This window comes from Lepidochelys kempii, chromosome 7 (assembly GCF_965140265.1).
Source record: "Lepidochelys kempii isolate rLepKem1 chromosome 7, rLepKem1.hap2, whole genome shotgun sequence".
Taxonomy (NCBI): Eukaryota; Metazoa; Chordata; order Testudines; family Cheloniidae; genus Lepidochelys; species Lepidochelys kempii.
Genome location: NC_133262.1, coordinates 4,688,075 through 4,707,746, shown reverse-complemented (window position 1 = coordinate 4,707,746; position 19,672 = coordinate 4,688,075). Strand labels below are relative to the sequence as shown.

General features: G+C 51.1%; 1 protein-coding gene across 1 annotated transcript; it reads left to right on the top strand.

Moving 5' to 3' along the window:
* The first annotated feature begins 1,224 nt into the window (after window positions 1-1,224).
* Window positions 1,225-4,777, top strand: FEZF2 (FEZ family zinc finger 2). Its single transcript, XM_073354799.1, has 5 exons — window positions 1,225-1,475; window positions 1,739-2,575; window positions 2,772-2,906; window positions 3,101-3,233; window positions 4,162-4,777. Exons 2-5 carry the CDS (start codon window positions 1,790-1,792, stop codon window positions 4,407-4,409), a joined length of 1,302 nt encoding a protein of 433 aa, XP_073210900.1. The 5' UTR covers window positions 1,225-1,475; window positions 1,739-1,789; the 3' UTR covers window positions 4,410-4,777.
* The last annotated feature ends 14,895 nt before the right edge of the window (window positions 4,778-19,672 follow it).

Here is a 19,672-nt window from a genome sequence, read left to right as displayed (position 1 = left end):
CTCCAGACCGCTCTTTGAGCGGCCTTTGTTCCCCGGGCTTGTTGTGGTTCGCAGGTGAAATAGGCTGTCTGCAAACAGCTGAATTCAAACGGCCCCGCTGGAAAAGGGGGCCTTTGTCAGCAGGACACAAAACGCTGAATTCCTCTAAACTTTCTTAGGCGTGCTGGGGGGGGGGGGGGGAGGGAGTGAGGGGGGGATATAGGGGCCTTTTCATGGCTTGCTTTACCTCTGGCCAGGCTAAATCTCTCCCCCTTCCCAAGCTCTCTCTGATAATCCTTCCCTTTATTTTAGAAACATACAAAACCAGGTTCCACGCCGCGCTATAGTGGCGCCCAGTGAAAGAGAACTGAGCAGCTCTGAAGCGGTGGAGGAAAATTGGTTCTGCTGAATAGCCCCAAAGAGGGGGCGAGCGCTTAATCAGGGCAGGGGAGGCTCTGCCCTGGCAGCCAGGCCCCCGTAAACAGGTGGCAATTGGGCCCTCAGTTAGACAAGCAGCAAAGTCCCTAGAGCTGAGGTCTGTAAAGCCCCCCTCGCGATCAAATCGTTGTCGTTAAAAGCGAAGCAAAACCAAAGCAGAGACGCCCCACCGTTGCAATGAGGTAGTGTGGCTTCTAAACGAAATTCAGCTGATGAAAAGGGGGCGAGTCACCAGCCCCAAAGCAGAGGGTCCTTCATCCCAGTGGGGCACCGCTCAGAGCAGGAAATTTGCAAAACCCCTTCTCAGGCGGGCGATGCCCCGTTTCAGACGCAAAAGCCCCAGCCCGGTCTGATGCGCTGGCCACGCCGGACCAGTGTATTGAAGGTTAATCGCCGCGTTACACGGGGAGGAGAATTAAACTTAGTTTAATTAACATTAATACACCGCCCTAATTAATGGGCTGGCTATTAATTTCGACATGCCGGGGAGGCTCGCAGAGAAGTGACAATTTATTAATGATCTGCAATGGAGCGGAGCGCAGATGGGTTGCCAGAATAACTCGAGCATGCTTGTGAGGGGGGGGGTGTGTGCGTTTTTTAAACAACCCTCCTCCTTTTTTTTTTTTTTTTTTTTTTAAAGTCCTGCCGCTCCCTCCCAGTGGCTTTTCTAACCCGAGTACTCACTACCGCGCTTCTTTCCACCCGACTTGTGAATCGCACTTGCCTTCTAATTTGCCACATGCAAAACGATTCCTCTGCTTTGCAAGTTGCTTTTGCTTCCCCCCCTCCCTCCTTCGCCTTAAAGGCTGGCGGATAAATTCTGTGCCTTAAACTGGCAGGAGGGAAGGAGGCGGCCCGCTGCACCTCAGCCCGGCTCTGGGGCTCGGGGAGGCTGCACCGTGGCCTCCCCATGTCATTCTGCTTGAAGTGACTTCGTGTGATGTCAGCTTTCAATGTCAGAGGCAGCGAGCTGACGCTCGGGAAGATGTTGGCTATCAAAATGTGACCGTGTGGCCACTCTGCGCTGCTGGGAGGCGTCTCGTCGGTGCTGGGCAAAGGTAACTCATCCCCGCACGGGCTGGACCCTCCCCGCCCCGGCTCGAACAGCGCCCGGGCGAGCTGGGGCTCCGGAGCCCGGCGGGGTGGGTGGTGGGGCTCTGGTTTGGAGGTTACTTTGGTGTGTTCCGGGTAATGAGCATTAAGCGGGTGTCCCCCCGCCCCGGGGCCATTGTTCTCGGGTAGGGTCATTTGAAGAGGCGGGGGGGAGGGGGAGCAAGGTGCTTATTAAGTTGATTTGTCTCCTGGCTTTTCTGGAATGCAGAGCTGGGACCGGGAGCGCCCAGCCGGGCTCGCTGCTCGCCTCCTGCCCGCCATGGCGAGCTCGGCGGCCGTGGAGACGGTCATGCCCTCCGCCTGCCCGCGCCACGACGGCAGGAGCGGCGCCTCCAACCCCTCCAAGACGCTGGCCTTCTCCATCGAAAGGATCATGGCCAAGGGCGCCGAGCCCAAGCCGGCCTTCGAGCCCAGGCCAGGCGGGCTGGAGCCCGAGCCGGGCAAGAAGATCCTCAGCCTCTGCCCGCCGCTCCCGTGCGTGCTCCCCGTCCAGCCGCTGGCCTACGAGGTGCACTCCAAGGCGCTGCTCAGCTACTCCGAGCTCTGGAAGGGCAGCGCCCTGCGGGGCCCGGCCGGGCTGTGCAAAGCCAACTGCGGTGCGTGCTGCAAGGCGGAGCTCGGCCTCGGGCACTCGCTGCTGCCGGCCAGCCGAGTCATCAAGCCCCAGGCCATCAGCCAGGCGGCGGGGATGCCGGCCCACGGCTCCGTGTACTACTTCAACTACCTGGACTCCGCGTACCACCCCTCCGAGCTGCTCCCCGGCCAGCTCTTCCCGGCCAGCCTGCTGGGCGCCCAGCCCCCGGCCGGCCTCTCGGCGCACCACAAACTCTTCCTGCTGGAGAACGCCAAGCTGGCCGGGCTGGCGCCGGAGAAGTTCCCCAGCGCCCAGTACCCCCACAAGGAGCGGCTCCCCGGCCAGCTGGACCAGGTGATGAAGGAGAACACGGCCCTGGCCGGGGAGAGGAACGGGGTGAAAAGCCACAGCAAAGTCAGCAGCTCCGCAGACGGCAAGCCCAAGAATTTCACCTGCGAAGTGTGTGGCAAGGTAAGGGGGGCCCTGTCCCGGGGCAGCCCAGCTCTGGGGTTCACCAGGCCGCCCTCCTGGTTGTTTTTTAGGGCAAAGCTGGGCCCTGGAGTTGCACCTTCCGGGGAACAGCCCAGGCGCATCCGTGGGGGGCCGGGAGAGGAGACAGGGCCCCAGCGCCCCTCGCCTGAAACGCTTCCCCTGTGTTTCCTCCTAGGTCTTCAACGCCCACTACAATTTAACTCGCCACATGCCGGTCCACACGGGGGCCCGGCCGTTCGTCTGCAAAGTTTGTGGCAAGGGCTTCCGGCAGGCCAGCACCCTGTGCAGGCACAAAATTATCCACACGCAGGTACGTGCCGGGCTTGCCTTTCGTTTCCCAACAAAATCAAGTTGTTCTTGTTTTATATTTTTATTATTTTACAGACGTGGTAACCGAGCGAGGGTCCCAAGCCAGGGGCCTCGCAGGGCTGGGACTCTGAACGTGAAGGAGGGCAAGATTTCCACACGTTTCTGCATGTATTTCTTCTCCTTGTCTTTCCCCAGGAAAAACCTCACAAATGTAACCAATGCGGCAAAGCTTTCAACAGGAGCTCCACGCTAAACACGCACATTAGGATCCACGCCGGCTACAAACCTTTCGTGTGTGAATTTTGTGGAAAGGGGTTTCACCAAAAAGGTATTTTAAAAACATCCATCGCCTCGTGTTTTTTTTTGTTTTGTTTTTAATTTAAAGTATCTGCCCGAGGTTCCAGCCAGGCAAAGCAATGCGGGAGAACGGAGAGGCTCGTTTTCCTAACCTGTGTGCCGCTTCAAATCCTTGTCCGCTTGATCTAAGCGGGAGGAAATGATTTGGGGAAACGAAGTCTCCCCACTGGACCCAGCAGAATAACGCCCAGCTGCCCACAACGTTCGGGGCGGGCTCAGCCGTATATAGCAAGACATGGAGGCGCTCCGCTGGGGCGGGGGACAAAGGGGTTATTAGAAGGGGGACCCCAGCAGTGTCCCGCGTGGCCAATCGAGGCTTAAAGCGGAGCTCCAGGTTGCCCCGGAAGGCAGCCACCAAGCCGGGCAGTTTACACACGTATTTCATCTGTTCGCTCTGCGTTTGGGTCTCCCTCCCGCTGGTGGAGTGTAACAGAAGGAACCATCCCCGGTGCAGACAAGTTTCGGAAGAGCCTTTCTCTTCCAGGGATTTTCCCTGCGAGGCGGGCCGCGGCCCGGCGAATTCCTGACGGTCTTCACTAAATGCGTTTCTTTCTTTCTTTCTTTCTTTCTTTCTTTCTTTCTTTCTTTCTTTCTTTCTTTCTTTCTTTCTTTCTTTCTTTCTATGAAGTGCCATTTCGGGGGCCCTTATCCAGGTTCCTCCGTTTGCCCTGGGTCAGGACACTGACCCGGCCTCTAATTTTGTAACGTGTCAGTTGTACGCTGCTCGGCTTTGATGCAAAGGGAGTCTGACACCTCCTTGACTCCCCCTTGCAGGACGCCTCCTAATGAAGTCTTGCGGCGCGAGCCTTTCCTGCAGCGGGGCAGAGCGGTGGAGCCCCAGCCCTCGGGGACCCCACGAGTAACCGCATTTCCCCTTTCCCCCCTTCTCCCGCGCGTAGGAAATTACAAGAACCACAAACTGACCCACAGCGGGGAGAAGCAGTACAAATGCACCGTCTGCAACAAAGCCTTTCACCAGGTCTATAACTTGACTTTCCACATGCACACCCACAACGACAAGAAACCCTTCACGTGCGGCGCCTGCGGCAAGGGCTTTTGCAGAAACTTTGATTTAAAGAAGCACGTCCGCAAGCTCCACGACAGCGCGACCCCGACGAAAGAGCTGCCCAGGAGTTTGCAAAGCTAAAAGCTCCTTTCGGCCCGCCGAGATTTCAGCCTGGTTCCCAGAGCCCGCGCTCTCTCCCAACCCGCCGCTTGCTCTAAAAACCAGCGTAGCAGGCGCCTAGCCCCCTGGATTCCGAGTCGCATTTGTATATAAGAGGAAACTTATTTAAAACTTCTTTGCCACTCGGCTCCTGGGATTTGGTTGTCTTGAGTTGAAGGGGGAAGAGGGGTTTGTTTTCACCTAACTTCTCCCAAGGGCCCATCTGTACAATATGTGCCGGCAGAGCAGTCTTTATATATGTCTGTAAAATTAAATTCTAATGTACAATCGAATAAGGAATATACATACATACATATATATATATATATATGGGATAATAAAAAGTCAATTCGGAGTCTTTTTTCGCCTTTTACAAAAGCTTCTACAGCTACTTGAATCGTTTAACAAAAAAAATTCCAGGAAGGGAACCCACCCGAGCGGTGCGGAGTCGATTCAGTGTCAACTCGGATTTCGTTCTGCTGTGGAAATGGCTGCGCGGCTCGCGTTTTGGTTCGATTCTGGCACTTTAGGCAAGGGGGGGGGGGAGATGACCACGGTTTGCTAGTAGCAGAAGCCGGAGTGAGAAATAAAATGCGAGATGCGAAGGAGCTTTTAAGAGCTGCAAGAAATAGTAAACCAGCCGAGAAAGGGCCCGAACCTGATCTCACCGCGCTCAGTGGCTCGAGATGGGAGGAAATCACCTGTTTGCTTAACTGCTTCTTCCCCGGGCTAGTCTCCCCCTTCCCCTCTTCAGGGAGGGGGACAGGACTGTGTCGGAAAGCGAAGCTTTGCCATCGCCCTTGCCCGGGGACGCCGCGGTGCGAAGCGCCCGGCGCAGCCCCTAGAAGTGCGACCGGCCGCTCCGGCCCGTGTAACGACTTTCCACCCAACATTGCGTGGGAAACGGCTCGGTCCCCTTCCCCCTGTTTTATGAAAGGGGTCGGCTTTGTTTTTGTTGGGGGGTGGGGGTGGGGTGGGAAGCCGAGACAGGCCGGGGAAGAAAGTTAAAAATACATGAAGGCAGGCAGCGAAATGAAACACAACCGCAGCGCGGACACACCGCGGCCGCGGCGCCTACTCCACATCTCCCCCTGCCCCGCGCTCGGAGGCGCTTAGGGACACGCCGGAGCGGGCGCCGCGGGCTCTCCCTATTACTGGCAGGAGGAGTTCGGCCTGAAGATGGAAGACAAGCGCGGCTTTCCAGAACGTCACCTTTTGGTCCCTCCATTAAGGCGCATTTAAGCCCGTTTCCTGAATGGCTATCTTTGCCCTGAATGCTGATGAACTGATCTCACGCTTGCTTTCTGAGTAATGACCCAAATTAAGAGAGAAAACACAGACCCTTCAAACCGCATTACATTAATCTAATCACTCCCAGCAGGGCCCAGCAACCCCTTTTTGATCAGAATATGGATAATCAAGCCCTTGGATTACACTAACTGCGCCCTTCCCCTCTCCCCCTTCCCTCCTCCCAGACTCTTAATATACAAGTGTCTATTCTGCCCACGTCGGGAGGAACAATATTATTCTAGCGGGGAAGGGAAACTCAGCCGGCCGGGCCTGTGCGTGCCGCTCAATCCAAGCTCGCCAATGAACACGCGAGCGAGCAGGGCACCAAATGTCTGGGGGCCGCTTTAGCGGAGGTTCACCCCCCCGCCTTAATTGAGTGGCTAAATGCGGGCAGGCGAGGAGCCCCCTGCATACCGCCCCGCTTGCTCCAGAGGGGCCCGGGGGGGCGCGTGATCAGATTTCCAAGGGGGCTTGCCATTGTTGTTTTTATTGTGGGAACGCGACAAAGTTCACCGATTTTAAGGCCACAAGCATCTTCCAACGGGGGCTATGCAGGGGGCCAGGCCAGGGGATTTCGCCGGTGCTGCCTCCTAAGGTCACTTTGCCTTAGAAGTGGCTGCAGGATTCATATTAATTTTCAGTTACAAAACCCGGCTCAGAAAAATGTCTCTAAATCTTAACACACACACACCCCCGCTGCAGGGATTCCTGCTCCCTAGAGGAGGTGCCGAGCCTGAGAGCGGGTCCCTTGACCCCACCGCGGGGAACATTTTAGGGCCTTTAGGGCCATTAGCTTGAGTCCCAGGCTCTGGCGAAGCGCTGGGCCACCCGGACTTAGAGTCACTGCAGACAGGAGCTGGGAGCGGTGTTTGATTGAACTTCAGCAAAAGTTCTCCCCCTTCCAAGTCAGCCTGGGGGGGGACGGGACACCTCTGCCAGGCGGAGGGCTTCAGGGCAGCACCGGGGTGCATTGCTCACCTCTGGGACAGCGGATTCCCAGCTGGGGTCTTTTCCACACCCCGCTCCGGCTGGTGTCCCTCTTCCTCGCCAGCGGGATCTGACTCTAAAGGCTGATCCTGCTCCCGGGAGGGGGGGGGGTTGCCGGCGGTTCAAGGGGAGCAGGATGGGCCCAGCTCTCTAGACGCTGGATCTAGCTTTCAAGACGCTGGGTCTGAGGGTCAAGCCCCAGCACCACTGGGAAGGGCTTGGAGACTGTCTTAAATGGTTTCAGAGTAACAGCGGTATTAGTCTGTATTCGCAAAAGGAAAAGGAGGAATTGTGACACCTTAGAGACTAACCAATTTATTTGAGCATAAGCTTCCCTGAGCTACAGCTCACTCACAAAAGCTCATGCTCAAATAAATTGGTTAGTCTCCAAGGTGCCACAATTCCTCCTTTTCTTTTTGCGAAGACAGACTAACACGGCTGCTACTCCGAAACTTATCTAAAGTGATCACTCTCCTTACAATGTGCATGATAATCAAAACGGGCCATTTCCAGCCATTGTAAGGAGAGTGATCACTTTAGATAAGCTATTACCAACAGGAGAGTGGGTTTGGGCCGCGGGGAGAAAACCTGGATTTGTGCTGGAAATGGCCCACCTTGATTATCATGCACATTGTAAGGAGAGGTTTCAGAGTAACAGCCGTGTTAGTCTGTATTCGCAAAAAGAAAAGGAGGACTTGTGGCACCTTAGAGACTAACCAATTTATTTGAGCATGAGCTTTCCTGAGCTACAGCTCACTTCATCGGATGCATATCGTGGAAACTGCAGCAGACTTTATTTATACACAGAGAATATGAAAAAATACCTCCTCCCACCCCACTGTCCTGCTGGTAATAGCTTATCTAAAGTGATCATCAGGTGGGCCATTTCCAGCACAAATCCAGGTTTTCTCACCCTCCACCCCCCCACACAAATTCACTCTCCTGCTGGTGATAGCCCATCCAAAGTAGGGAGAATGGTCACTTTGGATGAGCTATTACCAGCAGGATAGTGAGTTTGTGTGTGTGGTTTTTGGGAGGGGGGTGAGAGAACCTGGATTTGTGCAGGAAATGGCCCAACTTTATGATCATGCACATTGTAGGGAGAGTGGTCACTTTGGATGGGCTATCACCAGCAGGAGAGTGAGTTTGTGTGTGGGAGGGTGGAGGGTGAGAAAACCTGGATTTGTGCTGGAAATGGCCCACCTGATGATCACTTTAGATAAGCTATTACCAGCAGGACAGTGGGGTGGGAGGAGGTATTTTTTCATATTCTCTGTGTATAAATAATGTCTGCTGCAGTTTCCACGGTATGCATCCGATGAAGTGAGCTGTAGCTCACGAAAGCTCATGCTCAAATAAATTGGTTAGTCTCTAAGGTGCCACAAGTCCTCCTTTTCTTTTTGTCTTAAATGGGTGACTCCTTTTGCAGAAGAGAAACCGGGCCCTGTCCTCTGCAGGAGCGGGCAAGAGGGGCAGCAGGCTTCCTTTGCCCCCCAGAGAGGCGAGGCCCAGCGGGCTGCAGGGCCTGGCGGCGGGTGGGTCAAAACCAGGAGGTGGTGACACAAGAATAGGCGTCCCCACTAGTAATTTGCGAGGCCCCTAAAGCCAAAATGTGCATCGTAATTGCTCCTTTCTGCAGTATCGCTCCAGCCCCGGGGATGGGAAGCGCCTGGCTCCTAGGGGGCTGGCAGCGCAGGAAGGCAGCCTGCTTGCCCACGAGGTCCAAGAAGACTGGCGCAGGGGGCTGCTTTGCCAGTGCCCTGCATTGCCCCTACTTCCTTCATGTGATGCGTCTCCCGGCTCAATCAGCCAGCCTGGTCCCCTGGCCTGGGGGTGGGTGGGGTGTGAATCAACAGGTATCGGAGCAGCCAGCTACCTGCCTGCACCTGGGGGCGGGGGGGGGGCTGCAGACGCCTTTCCCGGAGGTGTTACTCTCCTGGTTCTCGCTCGCATCACACGCCACGATTTGAAAGGCTGCTGCCTGCTTTTAACGCCCGCCTCTGTCCCGGTTACCGCTGGGGAGGGGACGTCGCACAGCGGGGTGGAACCGCGGCGCCTGCAGCAGCCGGCCCCTGCCCGGCCACGCGAGCTCTCAGCCTCCGGCCCGGCCTAGCTCCGCGGAGCAGCAGTGGGAGAGCCGCGCGTGTGAACAGGCCGCTTCGGAGTGACTTTCATTCCCTCACAAGGAATGTTAAGGGGCGAGATCCGGATTCCCATTGAAGTGAGCGGCCCCAGGCCCGCCGGCTGCGGGGAGCAAGGTCGAGTCCTGATCGATTTAGGAGGAGTTTAAAGGGACTGCGGGGGGGGGGGGGATTATCTCTATTAGCGGCATCAGCAGCGCCCGCTTGCTCCCCGCTAAAGAGCCAGATCTTCACACGCCTCTAGGCGCTCGGGACCAGCTGGGTGCGGAGCCTGATCTTCGCCAAGGGCCCGGGGCTGGCCGGAAGGCAAGTCTGACATTGACCGGGGCATACCGCCCCCACTGCGGTCACCCGCTAGTCCGGGGGGCGGGGTATGTTCACACACACACACGAGACTCCAATTATCCCCCCCCCCCCCCGCAAGATGTTGCTGCTGTCCATGACTGCTCACACTTCAGCACTCTTGCCAGCAAGCCTCAAATCATAATAATAATACAAACACTCAGCCATGAACACAACAGCTTGAGCAGGCCCGCTACTTTATTTTTTTGGGGAGGGGGGTTAGAGGTACTTCTATGTAAAGTGACACTAAAGTAGCCAGCATTCCCCCCCCCCGTGTGCTCCATTTGCCTTGCTGCTGAGGAGAGGGGGTGCTATCCCCCACGTGCTAATTCCAGCCTAACACCTGCCCCCCCCCAGAAGATGAGAAGGGGGGGCAGGTGTGTGGAGCAGCAGGGGGAGGCCAGCGGGCTGGAGAGATGCACTGGGAAGCGACCAACCCAAAGGCAGATGCGTTGCCCTTTTCCCTGCACTCCGCTCTCCAAATGTCTGAGCAACCGGTTTGCTGCTAGAAACATGTTAATTGCCAGCGGAGCTCATTAAGGCATGCACATGCAAAACACAGCGAGGGAGATTAAATGGACAAAAGCGCAATAATGAACTGTCAACAATCGAGCCCATCTACACGACCAGCAGCACTCAAGAATGAGGCATTGGGAGGCAACAAAGGATTGTCTGGGACAGGAAGAAAGGACGACCTAGACTTTTGTTTAGTCAACACAATTGATTACAAATGAGAGATTAACAGGATAGCTCCAGAGTGTTTTTGAAGGAGGCAGAAGAGAAAAGTCCAATTAAGTCCACCGAATGTTAACTACATTGATTTCCACGGCCAGCCCCAAAGAAATTCTCATTAAACCATCCCTGGCGATCCCTTTTGGAAAGTAATTTGTCTCCCTGATGGAGCAGAGAAAGGGAGCCCTGTAAAGAGAAAGAAGCGCTAGTTCTTGGCACAATGCGCTTAGGAGACACACTGGAAAGAGCCAAAGGGGGAGTTAATGAGCATCTGACAAGCCGCTTGGATTCAGGCCTGGAGAGCAGTGATGAAAAGATGGAATTGGCCAACAACTATTCTTTATATCAAACATAAAAAGGCCAATCTGAAACAGGGCTGCTTAAAGCTGGTGGGGAAGAAAAGCAAGGCCCCCACTGGGGCTGGAGTGGAGAGCTCAGCTGCCCCATTGGGATGGAAAATGTATTGGCATGTCCTCTCCCCTCCAGGCCCCGGCTGGACATTATGGCCCTTAGCTAAGCTCCACCAGGTCAGTCAATAGCGAGCCTTCCCAGCTGGCCTAGGGATGGAGATCTCTGGTCCGCTTTCCTGCCTCCTGCCAGTGCTGGGAGGGCAGGTGATGCCAGCTGAACGCATCACTTATTTCTGAACCGTTGTAAGAAGCGAGACCCAGCCACAGCCACCAGGCCAATCCATCCCTTGCAGCAGGTCCCAGGAAGCGTCTCCTCCTGGCAGGAGCTCCTGCTGCCAGCCTCAGCGCAGTAGCTCCAGAGCACAGGAGCTTGCAGGGAAGCCTAGCTGTGTCACAGTCCCTCCTCTCTTAGAGCACGTCAAGACAAGGAAAAAAGTGTGTTTTAAACACATTAGCAGATGTGTTAAAATCCTACTTTCAGTTCAAGGTAGTTGCAGTTTTAACACTTGTTAATTGGTATAGAGAAATCCCAGAGTTAACTTGGACCAGCTAACACCTAGGACTGCCTTGTTTCCCAAGGATTTTGACACATTAACTCATCCATTAATAAAAAGAAAAGGAGGACTTGTGGCACCTTAGAGACTAACCAATTTATTTGAGCATAAGCTTTCGTGAGCTACAGCTCACTTCATCGGATGCATACCGTGGAAACTGCAGAAGACATTATATACACACAGAGACCATGAAACAATACCCCCTCCCACCCCACTGTCCTGCTGGTAATAGCTTATCTAAAGTGATCATCAAGTTGGGCCATTTCCAGCACAAATCCAGGTTTTCTCACCCTCCGACCCCCCCCCCCACAAACTCACTCTCCTGCTGGTAATAGCCCATCCAAAGTGACCACTCTCTTCACAATGTGTATGATAATCAAGGTGGGCCATTTCCTGCACAAATCCAGGTTCTCTCACCCCCTCACCCCCCTCCAAAAACCACACACACAAACTCACTCTCCTGCTGGTAATAGCTGGTGTTAGTCTAGGTAATAGTAATAGGTAATAGCTGGTGTTAGACTAACATGGCTGTTACTCTGTGTGTATATAATGTCTTCTGCAGTTTCCATGGTATGCATCCGATGAAGTGAGCTGTAGCTCACGAAAGCTTATGCTCAAATAAATTGGTTAGTCTCTAAGGTGCCACAAGTCCTCCTTTTCTTTTTGCGAATACAGACTAACACGGCTGCTACTCTGAAACCTGCCATTAATAAAACACCTTGTTTCCCTAATGAAGACATGGTCAAATCTGCACAAGTTTACCTGAACTAGCAGGATCATAGGGTCTCATTCAGCCTGCTAAAATTGGGCTGACCTGTGTCTACACCAGTGTAGAGTGAAGTTTTCAATTAAGATAGCTCAAGGTAACAATTAAAAATAAATAAGCTTTTTTCCTAGTCTAGACAAGTCCAGCGTGGGCACCCTTATATCAGTTTAGAACTGGTTTATATTGATTTTGGCCTAAGTCAGTATTGACTTTGGTTTAGAAACGGCCTATCCAGTTAGCTTAAGTCAATAGGAGGCTCAATTCATAAGCCCCTTTAAAACCAATTTGTCCACAGACACATTAGGGGTTTGCAGCAGTTTAACTAGTTAAATCTGTGTGTGCAGACAATGTCTTTAAGGAGCCCTTGTATAATTTTCCATGAAGCATTCTGGTTTAGGAAATATCACTGTTTTTTTCCTGGGTGTCTTATAATGAGACCGAAAAACCAGAGTTCCAGACAGGTGTCTGTAATAAACTGACGATTATTTCTAATGTGGTGAAAGTAAGAATCATATAAGCTGCCCTTTGACTACTTCAGCTGTGCGCTGAATTATGGGGTGAAATCCTGGCCCAGCTGATGTCCTAAACACGGAGTAACTTCAGAGCACCACCAGTTTGGCATTTAGAGGATGCAAACCTACTTCCCACAAATACAAAAATATCAGAGGCTTCAGGGCATAAAACTGATCTGTGAACTGATGAGAGTTAGGAAGAATCGACCCAGGGACCCTCTAGCGGCAGCCTCTCTCTGCCCTTCTTCCTTCCCCTCTTGTCTGCTCAGTTTTCCTGGGCCACTTCCCCTTTGGCAAGAATCCTGCAATGGCAAACTAGGGACAGGTTCACTGGTTTTCATAAAAAGAAAAGGAGTATTTGTGGCACCTTAGAGACTAACCAATCTATTTGAGCATAAGCTTTCCTGAGCTACAGCTCACTTCATTCGATGTATACTGTGGAAAATACACAAGACGTTTTTATACACACAAACCATGAAAAAATGGGTGTTTATCACTACAAAAGGTTTTCTCTCCCCCCACCCCACTCTCCTGCTGGTAATAGCTTATCTAAAGTGATCACTCTCCTTACAATGTGTATGATAATCATATGATAAGGTGGGCCATTACCAGCACAAATCCAGGTTTTCTCCCCACCGCCTCCCCCCAAACCCACTCTCCTGTTGGTAATAGCTTATCTAACGTGATCACTCTCCTTACAATGTGTATGATAATCAAGGTGGGCCATTTCCAGCACAAATCCAGGGTTTAACAAGGGGGGGTGGTAGGGGGGAGAAAACCTGTGGGCTCTGCCGCCACCCTGCGAGCCGACCCAGAGAAGCAGGCAGAGCCCCGGGTGGGCTGAACCCCCACCTGCGGGGGATGGCTCCATGGGCAGCCACAGGAGCGCCCCGCTACCTCCCTGCGCTGAGCTGTGCTCGCCTCCCCTGGCTGCTGGGTCCTTGCAAAGCAGCGGGCTGCGATCCCAGCTACCAGGGCCAGGCTTGGGTACCTCCCTGTCTCCCCAGGAGCCCGGGGGGTGGTGGTGTCTGTGCTCCTAACCCTATGTTCTACTATACGGGCGCGGGGTGGCAGCAGAGCCCAGCGTGAAACATGGGGGTGCTGCAGCCCCCCCGGCCCCCTTGTTCCCTTGCCTATGTGTTGGGGCCCTGTCGTTGGGGGTCCCAGGCCAAGGCATGTGTTGGGGTAAATCCGCTCCTGCCGCTATTTCTGCTCTAAGGTTTCAGAGATCCGGTAACCAGAACCAAACAGGATGCCAGGGAAGACATCGGATGGATTTACCTAATGGCATTTTCAATCCCGTTCCTTATGCAGCCGAGTATTTGCCTTACACTGAACAGAGCTGTTCATTGAGCTGTCCGCAGCTAGAGCTTTTCCATGCCTGATTACAGCTAGTTTAGTTACTGACATTTTACCAAAGAAAAACATGATTGTAGGCTAAACCCAACAGAGACGTAAGCAGTTTGTTGTTCCCAGTGTGTATTACTTTGCATTTGTCAATGCTGCCCACTCGCCTGGCTTGGTTAGGTCTCTCCCAAGCCCCTCAGAGGCTTCTCTGGTCTTGGTAAGTTTAAATAATTTAGTGTCAGCTGCCAATTTTGCGATTTTCATCTCCTATATTGAACTACTGGCCCCTGTACAGATGCCTGAGGTGTGCCCCTTAGCCTTTTGCAACATTCAAATTGCCCACATATTCTCACACTTTGTTTTCACATAGCCAGTTTCTGATCCATGATAGTGCTTTGCCTCACACGCCATGACTACTAATCTAATGCTTTCCTCCCATTCCCCCTTCATCCCTCGTTTTCCCTTCCAGATCTCATTTTGTGACATCTGCTCTCCCCCCGCCCCCGCACTGCCTAGGGACAGAGCAGACACATACCTGTCTCGCCCTCCCACATACCACACACACACCTCTGCCCTCCCACAGAACACATGGACGTCTGCTCGGGCACTGGCCACACTCTGGGGCTGGCACGAGACTCTAGCAGGGACAAGGGAACTGGCCTAGCAAGATGGGAGGAGGAATATTTTAAAGGCAGCGAGGAGGGGAAGGGGGACTATAGAGCTAGCTGTGACCTGTGTAAGTTCGACAAGCTCTATGGGAGAGCTGCCCTTTTGACGTTTATCAAAACCCTATTTCCCCTTGTTTATTCCTCCTCCCCCCCACTGTTCCTCAGACGTTCTTGTTAAACTCTGGATTTGTGCTGGAAATGGCCCACCTTGATTATCATACACATTGTAAGGAGAGTGATCACTTTAGATAAGCTATTACCAGCAGGAGAGTGGGGTGGGGGGAGAGAAAACCTTTTGTAGTGATAAACATCCATTTTTTCATGGTCTGTGTGTATACAGATTGATAGAGCCAGAAGAGTTCCCAAAAGTCACCTACTACTGGACAGGCCTAACAAAGAAAATAACAGAACGCCACTAGCCATCACCTTCAGCCCCCAACTAAAACCCCTCCAACGCATTATCAAGGATCTACAACCTATCCTGAAGGACAACCCATCACTCTCACAGATCTTGGGAGACAGGCCAGTCCTTGCCTACAGACAGCCCCCCACCTGAAGCGAATACTCACCAGCAACCACATACCACACAACAGAACCACTAACCCAGGAACCTATCCTTGCAACAAAGCCCGTTGCCAACTGTGCCCACATATCTATTCAGGGGACACCATCACAGGGCCTAATAACATCAGCCACACTATCAGAGGCTCGTTCACCTGCACATCCACCAATGTGGTATATGTCATCATGTGCCAGCAATGCCCCTCTGCCATGTACATTGGTCAAACTGGACAGTCTCTACGTAAAAGAATAAATGGACACAAATCAGATGTCAAGAATTATAACATTCATAAACCAGTTGGAGAACACTTCAATCTCTCTGGTCACGCGATTACAGACATGAAAGTTGCGATATTACAACAGAAAAACTTCAAATCCAGACTCCAGCGAGAGACTGCTGAATTGGAATTAATTTGCAAACTGGATACAATTAACTTAGGTTTGAATAGAGACTGGGAGTGGCTAAGTCATTATGCAAGGTAACCTATTTCCCCTTATTTTCCTAACCGCCCCCCCCCAGACATTCTTGTTAAACCCTGGATTTGTGCTGGAAATGGCCCACCTTGATTATCATATACATTGTAAGGAGACTGATCACTTTACATAAGCTATTACCAGCAGAAGAGTGGGGTGGGGGGAGAGAAAACCTTTTGTAGTGATTAACACCCATTTTTTCATGATTTGTGTGTATAAAAACAAACATCTTCTGTATTTTCCACAATATGCATCCGATGAAGTGAGCTGTAGCTCACGAAAGCTTATGCTCAAATAAATTGGTTAGTCTCTAAGGTGCCACAAGTACTCCTTTTCTTTTTGACTGATGGAGGTTTCTATGGCAGTGGGGACCTTTAACCATTCAATTCCAGATGTTCTAACAGCTGGTGTGTTGTGGATTCTGTTTTGGTAAAGAACTTAACAGTGGGTGGCATAGTTCCATAGAGATTAAGGCCAGAAGGAGCCATTAGATCATCTAGTCCGATCTGTCTATCACAGGCCATTGAATTTAATCCAGAAGCCCCTATACTGAGCCCAGGGACTTTAGACAGACCAAAGCATTTCAGCCCTCAAAACACCAAACGGTTGTGTGCCAGAGGCAGAGAGCAGGGGAGAGGGTGATGCCACCAAAGCACACGGATTGCCACTGAAACATGGCCATGCGTAAGTCGTTTTAACAGCATTCTGTATCTCTGATTTCCCCAGGGCTTTTTGAACCAGACATTTAAGTCAGGCTGGTGTATAAGGTCCAGAGGAGAAGCAGCCTACTCTGCCAATCTTCTGAGGCCCACCAAAGTGGCCCCCTTCTCCTTTTCTGCAGGACTATTGAAGGGGAGGGGGGAAAAGGGAAAACCGATTGCTTCAGGATTTATAGCTAGAGAACTTTAAATGCTTAAAAATTTCCCATCGATCAGGATCTTTGCCTTTCCCGATCTCTCCCTCCCATGCCCCCAGCTTCCCTTCACACACCTCAATGCTTCTCTCAATCCACTATACCCTTCCATGTTCCCCGTCTCCCAATTCTAGGAATCCCTACACATCCTAGTCCCCTACCCCCACTTCAGCCCCCTTTCCTACCCCTCCACACACACCTTCTTCCTGTCTTCCCCACAATGCCCTGTTTCAAATAGCACAGCACCAGGCCCCTTCCCCCCCTATCCCCAGTCTACACGCTTCCCCGTCAGCACCTCCTCCCCATTTCATCCTGTCTTCCCTGTGCATAAGCTACGCCTGGTGTCAGGAGTGGGTCGATTCAGAGCTGAAACCATTTCAAAGTAATTGCAACCCTTACCCTGCACACACACGAAACCAGCTCTGGACAAGCATCGCCCAGGCTGTACTCACAAGTAGCAAAGAGAGACAAAACACTGCAGCCTGAAAACTATACACGGATGCCCTGTGGGCAGAACATTTCTCCACTCTGTCTTCATGCACAGAGAAATAGAGCTGGGGCTTTCTTCAGCCTGGGTCAAGCCCCTGCCCAGCAAACCACTTTCTTTAGCCTATGAAGCAGGGTGGAGGGAGGAATTGACATACCGGATCTAGTGCAAGCAGGATCATTTCCCCAGCTCTTCCTGATCCCTTGCATTAGACAACCATTTTCTTTCCCCTACCAAGCCCCTCCCACACCATTCTACTGGCCCCTTACATCCCTGCTTTAATGAGCTCATAGTTAACCCATTTGCTGCTTGCCTTAGTGTGGAACATCACAAGCTATTTTAATGTTTTCATTATTAGCATAAAGCTTTGTAATTTTGCCACTAACGGAAGCTACTAAAAGCCACTTCTCCTCAGCAAGGCGAACAAAACAAATCTGTAGTTTCTAGGCCAAGCTACTTTGGAAATATTGGGAGCCAAAGAAAATTAGAACATTTTCCAAAAGTGAACTTCAGGCAAATTTTCAAAACACTGTGCCTTTAAAACTTCTGTTCAGCTCTGAATTTGACTTCCCGGGAACACTCTACCCTGAGATGAAATGCAGCATGTGACATTTCAGGAAAATCAGTTTCCTTCTAGGGAGGCTGGAGCACCTACCACTTTCTTTATTAATCCCAAATTTTAGAGCTGTGGCTTGACTCTTTTAGGCCCTGAGCTTGTGAAAACTTCACACACTTTATGAACTGTGAATGGCTGACTCCAGTGGGATTACTCAGTGTGTAAAATTAAGCACATGCATAAGTGTTTGCAAGATTGGTGCCTTAGTCAATAATAGAAAGTGTAATAAGGGTAGCTACTGTTCTCTGATACTACACTTGCTGGAAAGCATTCATTAAAATGGCAGATGCCACTTTGAGTGATACAAAAGTAATTGACAGGTTTCAGAGTAACAGCCGTGTTAGTCTGTCTTCGCAAAAAGAAAAGGAGTACTTGTGGCACCTTAGAGACTAACCAATTTTCGGGGTGGGGTGGGGTGAGAAAGCCTGGATTTGTCCTGGAAATGGCCCACCTTGATTACCATGCACATTGTAGGGAGAGTGGTCACTTTGAATGAGCTATTACCAGCAGGAGAGTGAGTTTGTGTGTGTATGGGGGTGGGGGGGGGGTGAGAAAACCTGGATTTGTGCTGGAAATGGCCCACCTTGATTATCATGCACATTGTAGGGAGAGTGGTCACTTTGGATAAGCTATTACCAGCAGGAGAGTGAGTTTGTGTGTGTGGTTTTTGGAGGGGGGTGAGGGGGTGAGAGAACCTGAATTTGTGCAGGAAATGACCCACCTTGATTATCATACACATTGTGAAGAGAGTGGTCACTTTGGATGAGCTATTACCAGCAGGAGAGTGAGTTTGTGTGCAGGGGGGCGGAGGGTGAGAAAACCTGGATTTGTGCTGGAAATGGCCCAACTTGATGATCACTTTAGATAAGCTATTACCAGCAGGACAGTGGGGTGGGAGGAGGTATTGTTTCATGGTCTCTGTGTATATAATGTCTTCTGCAGTTTCCACAGTATGCATCCGATGAAGTGAGCTGTAGCTCACGAAAGCTCATGCTCAAATAAATTGGTTAGTCTCTAAGGTGCCACAAGTCCTCCTTTTCTTTTTACAAAAGTAATTGATTGGCCCTATTCCCAATCACTGAATGAAGATACTGAAAGAGTGGCAGGTATTTCTAAAATCTCCTTGGATTTCACCTTTTAAAGAAGATTACGATTATAATATATAATTTTGCCAACAGCCCAATTGGTGATGAGGGTCTCAGTGCAGTTGGCACTGTACAAGGACGTAGCAAAAAGACAGAGCCTGCCCCAAAGAGCTCACAAGCTGGTTATGAGATGGAACAGGAGGAGGAGACAACAGGAGCAGAATGAGATAATAGTAAAGGAAGCAAGTTTTCGTACAGGAAGCTGTCTCACCGTCTTTGTGTGTGTGTATGTTGATGGCTAGAGTAGAATACATTGGATTAATGAGAAACCCCAAAAGTGATGTGCTCCTAGTGAATACAGGTTTGTATATATATATAACAATGTCCACATTATTGTAACATTGGAGGTCTACCTAGGAAAGGAGCACAGTGAAAAGAAAATCCTAGGTTTGATAGATCAATCCATCTCTGGGCTGAAGAACTAATGACTTAAGTTAGGATATCTTCGTATATCAGCAGAAATTGGTATTTGTGCAGCTTGTACAAGAGGCTGTGGGTGCTTTGCACCAGCACAACCACAGAAAGGGTTAAAGACCTAGGTCCAGATCCTCAAACCTGCTAAGGCTCAATGGAAGTTCAAAGCCTAACCACCTTTGCGGCTCTGGGCCTTTGTAACCCACAACATCGTGCTCAGTCAGTGACACTGCATGGGTTAACCGTGGGCAGAATTTGGCTGTAAAGCATGCAGGTATTTTAAATTCACAGAGAGCACCTAGGATCCTTTACAATCGTTTCTCCAAAATCCCACTAACTGTCATATATTCTATTTCCTTCCCCGCTGGTGCCCCTTGCCAAGATATTTTGCATAAATAGAAGCTTTCTAATTTATAATCAGCCTCCTTCTGATTCATTATATTAATGATTTGGGATGTCACCAAGATTGGATTGTGGCATCACTGAATGAATCCAGCAGGATTATAAAGGAAGAAAAGCACAAATGTACTCACAACACCTTGGCAATCAGAAACTAAGGGAAAGGAAACATGAAGAACACAACAATGTAGAGAAGCAGTGGCTCTTTAAATAATTCTAAATGCACCTCAGAGACAACAGAGAAAAACTGTGGCAGACTTCATTCAGACACAAACCAGTTTGTATGGATTAGGTCTCTCACATTATTATGCAAAAAGAAAAGGAGGACTTGTGGCACCTTAGAGACTAACCAATTTATTTGAGCATAAGCTTTCGTTGGTTTTAAATTGGTTAGTCTCTAAGGTGCCACAAGTCCTCCTTTTCGTTTTGCGAATTACAGACTAACACGGCTGCTGTTACTCTGAAACCTCACATTATTATGGGCATT

What these genes read in the sequence shown, in the direction of transcription:
- FEZF2 (XM_073354799.1), top strand. Translation starts at nt 1,790, where the DNA reads ATGGCGAGCTCGGCGGCCGTGGAGACGGTCATGCCCTCCGCCTGCCCG. An exon ending in ACAAAATTATCCACACGCAG is followed by an intron (nt 2,907 to 3,100) that starts GTACGTGCCGGG and finishes GTCTTTCCCCAG; the next exon opens with GAAAAACCTCACAAATGTAA. An exon ending in AAAGGGGTTTCACCAAAAAG is followed by an intron (nt 3,234 to 4,161) that starts GTATTTTAAAAA and finishes TCCCGCGCGTAG; the next exon opens with GAAATTACAAGAACCACAAA.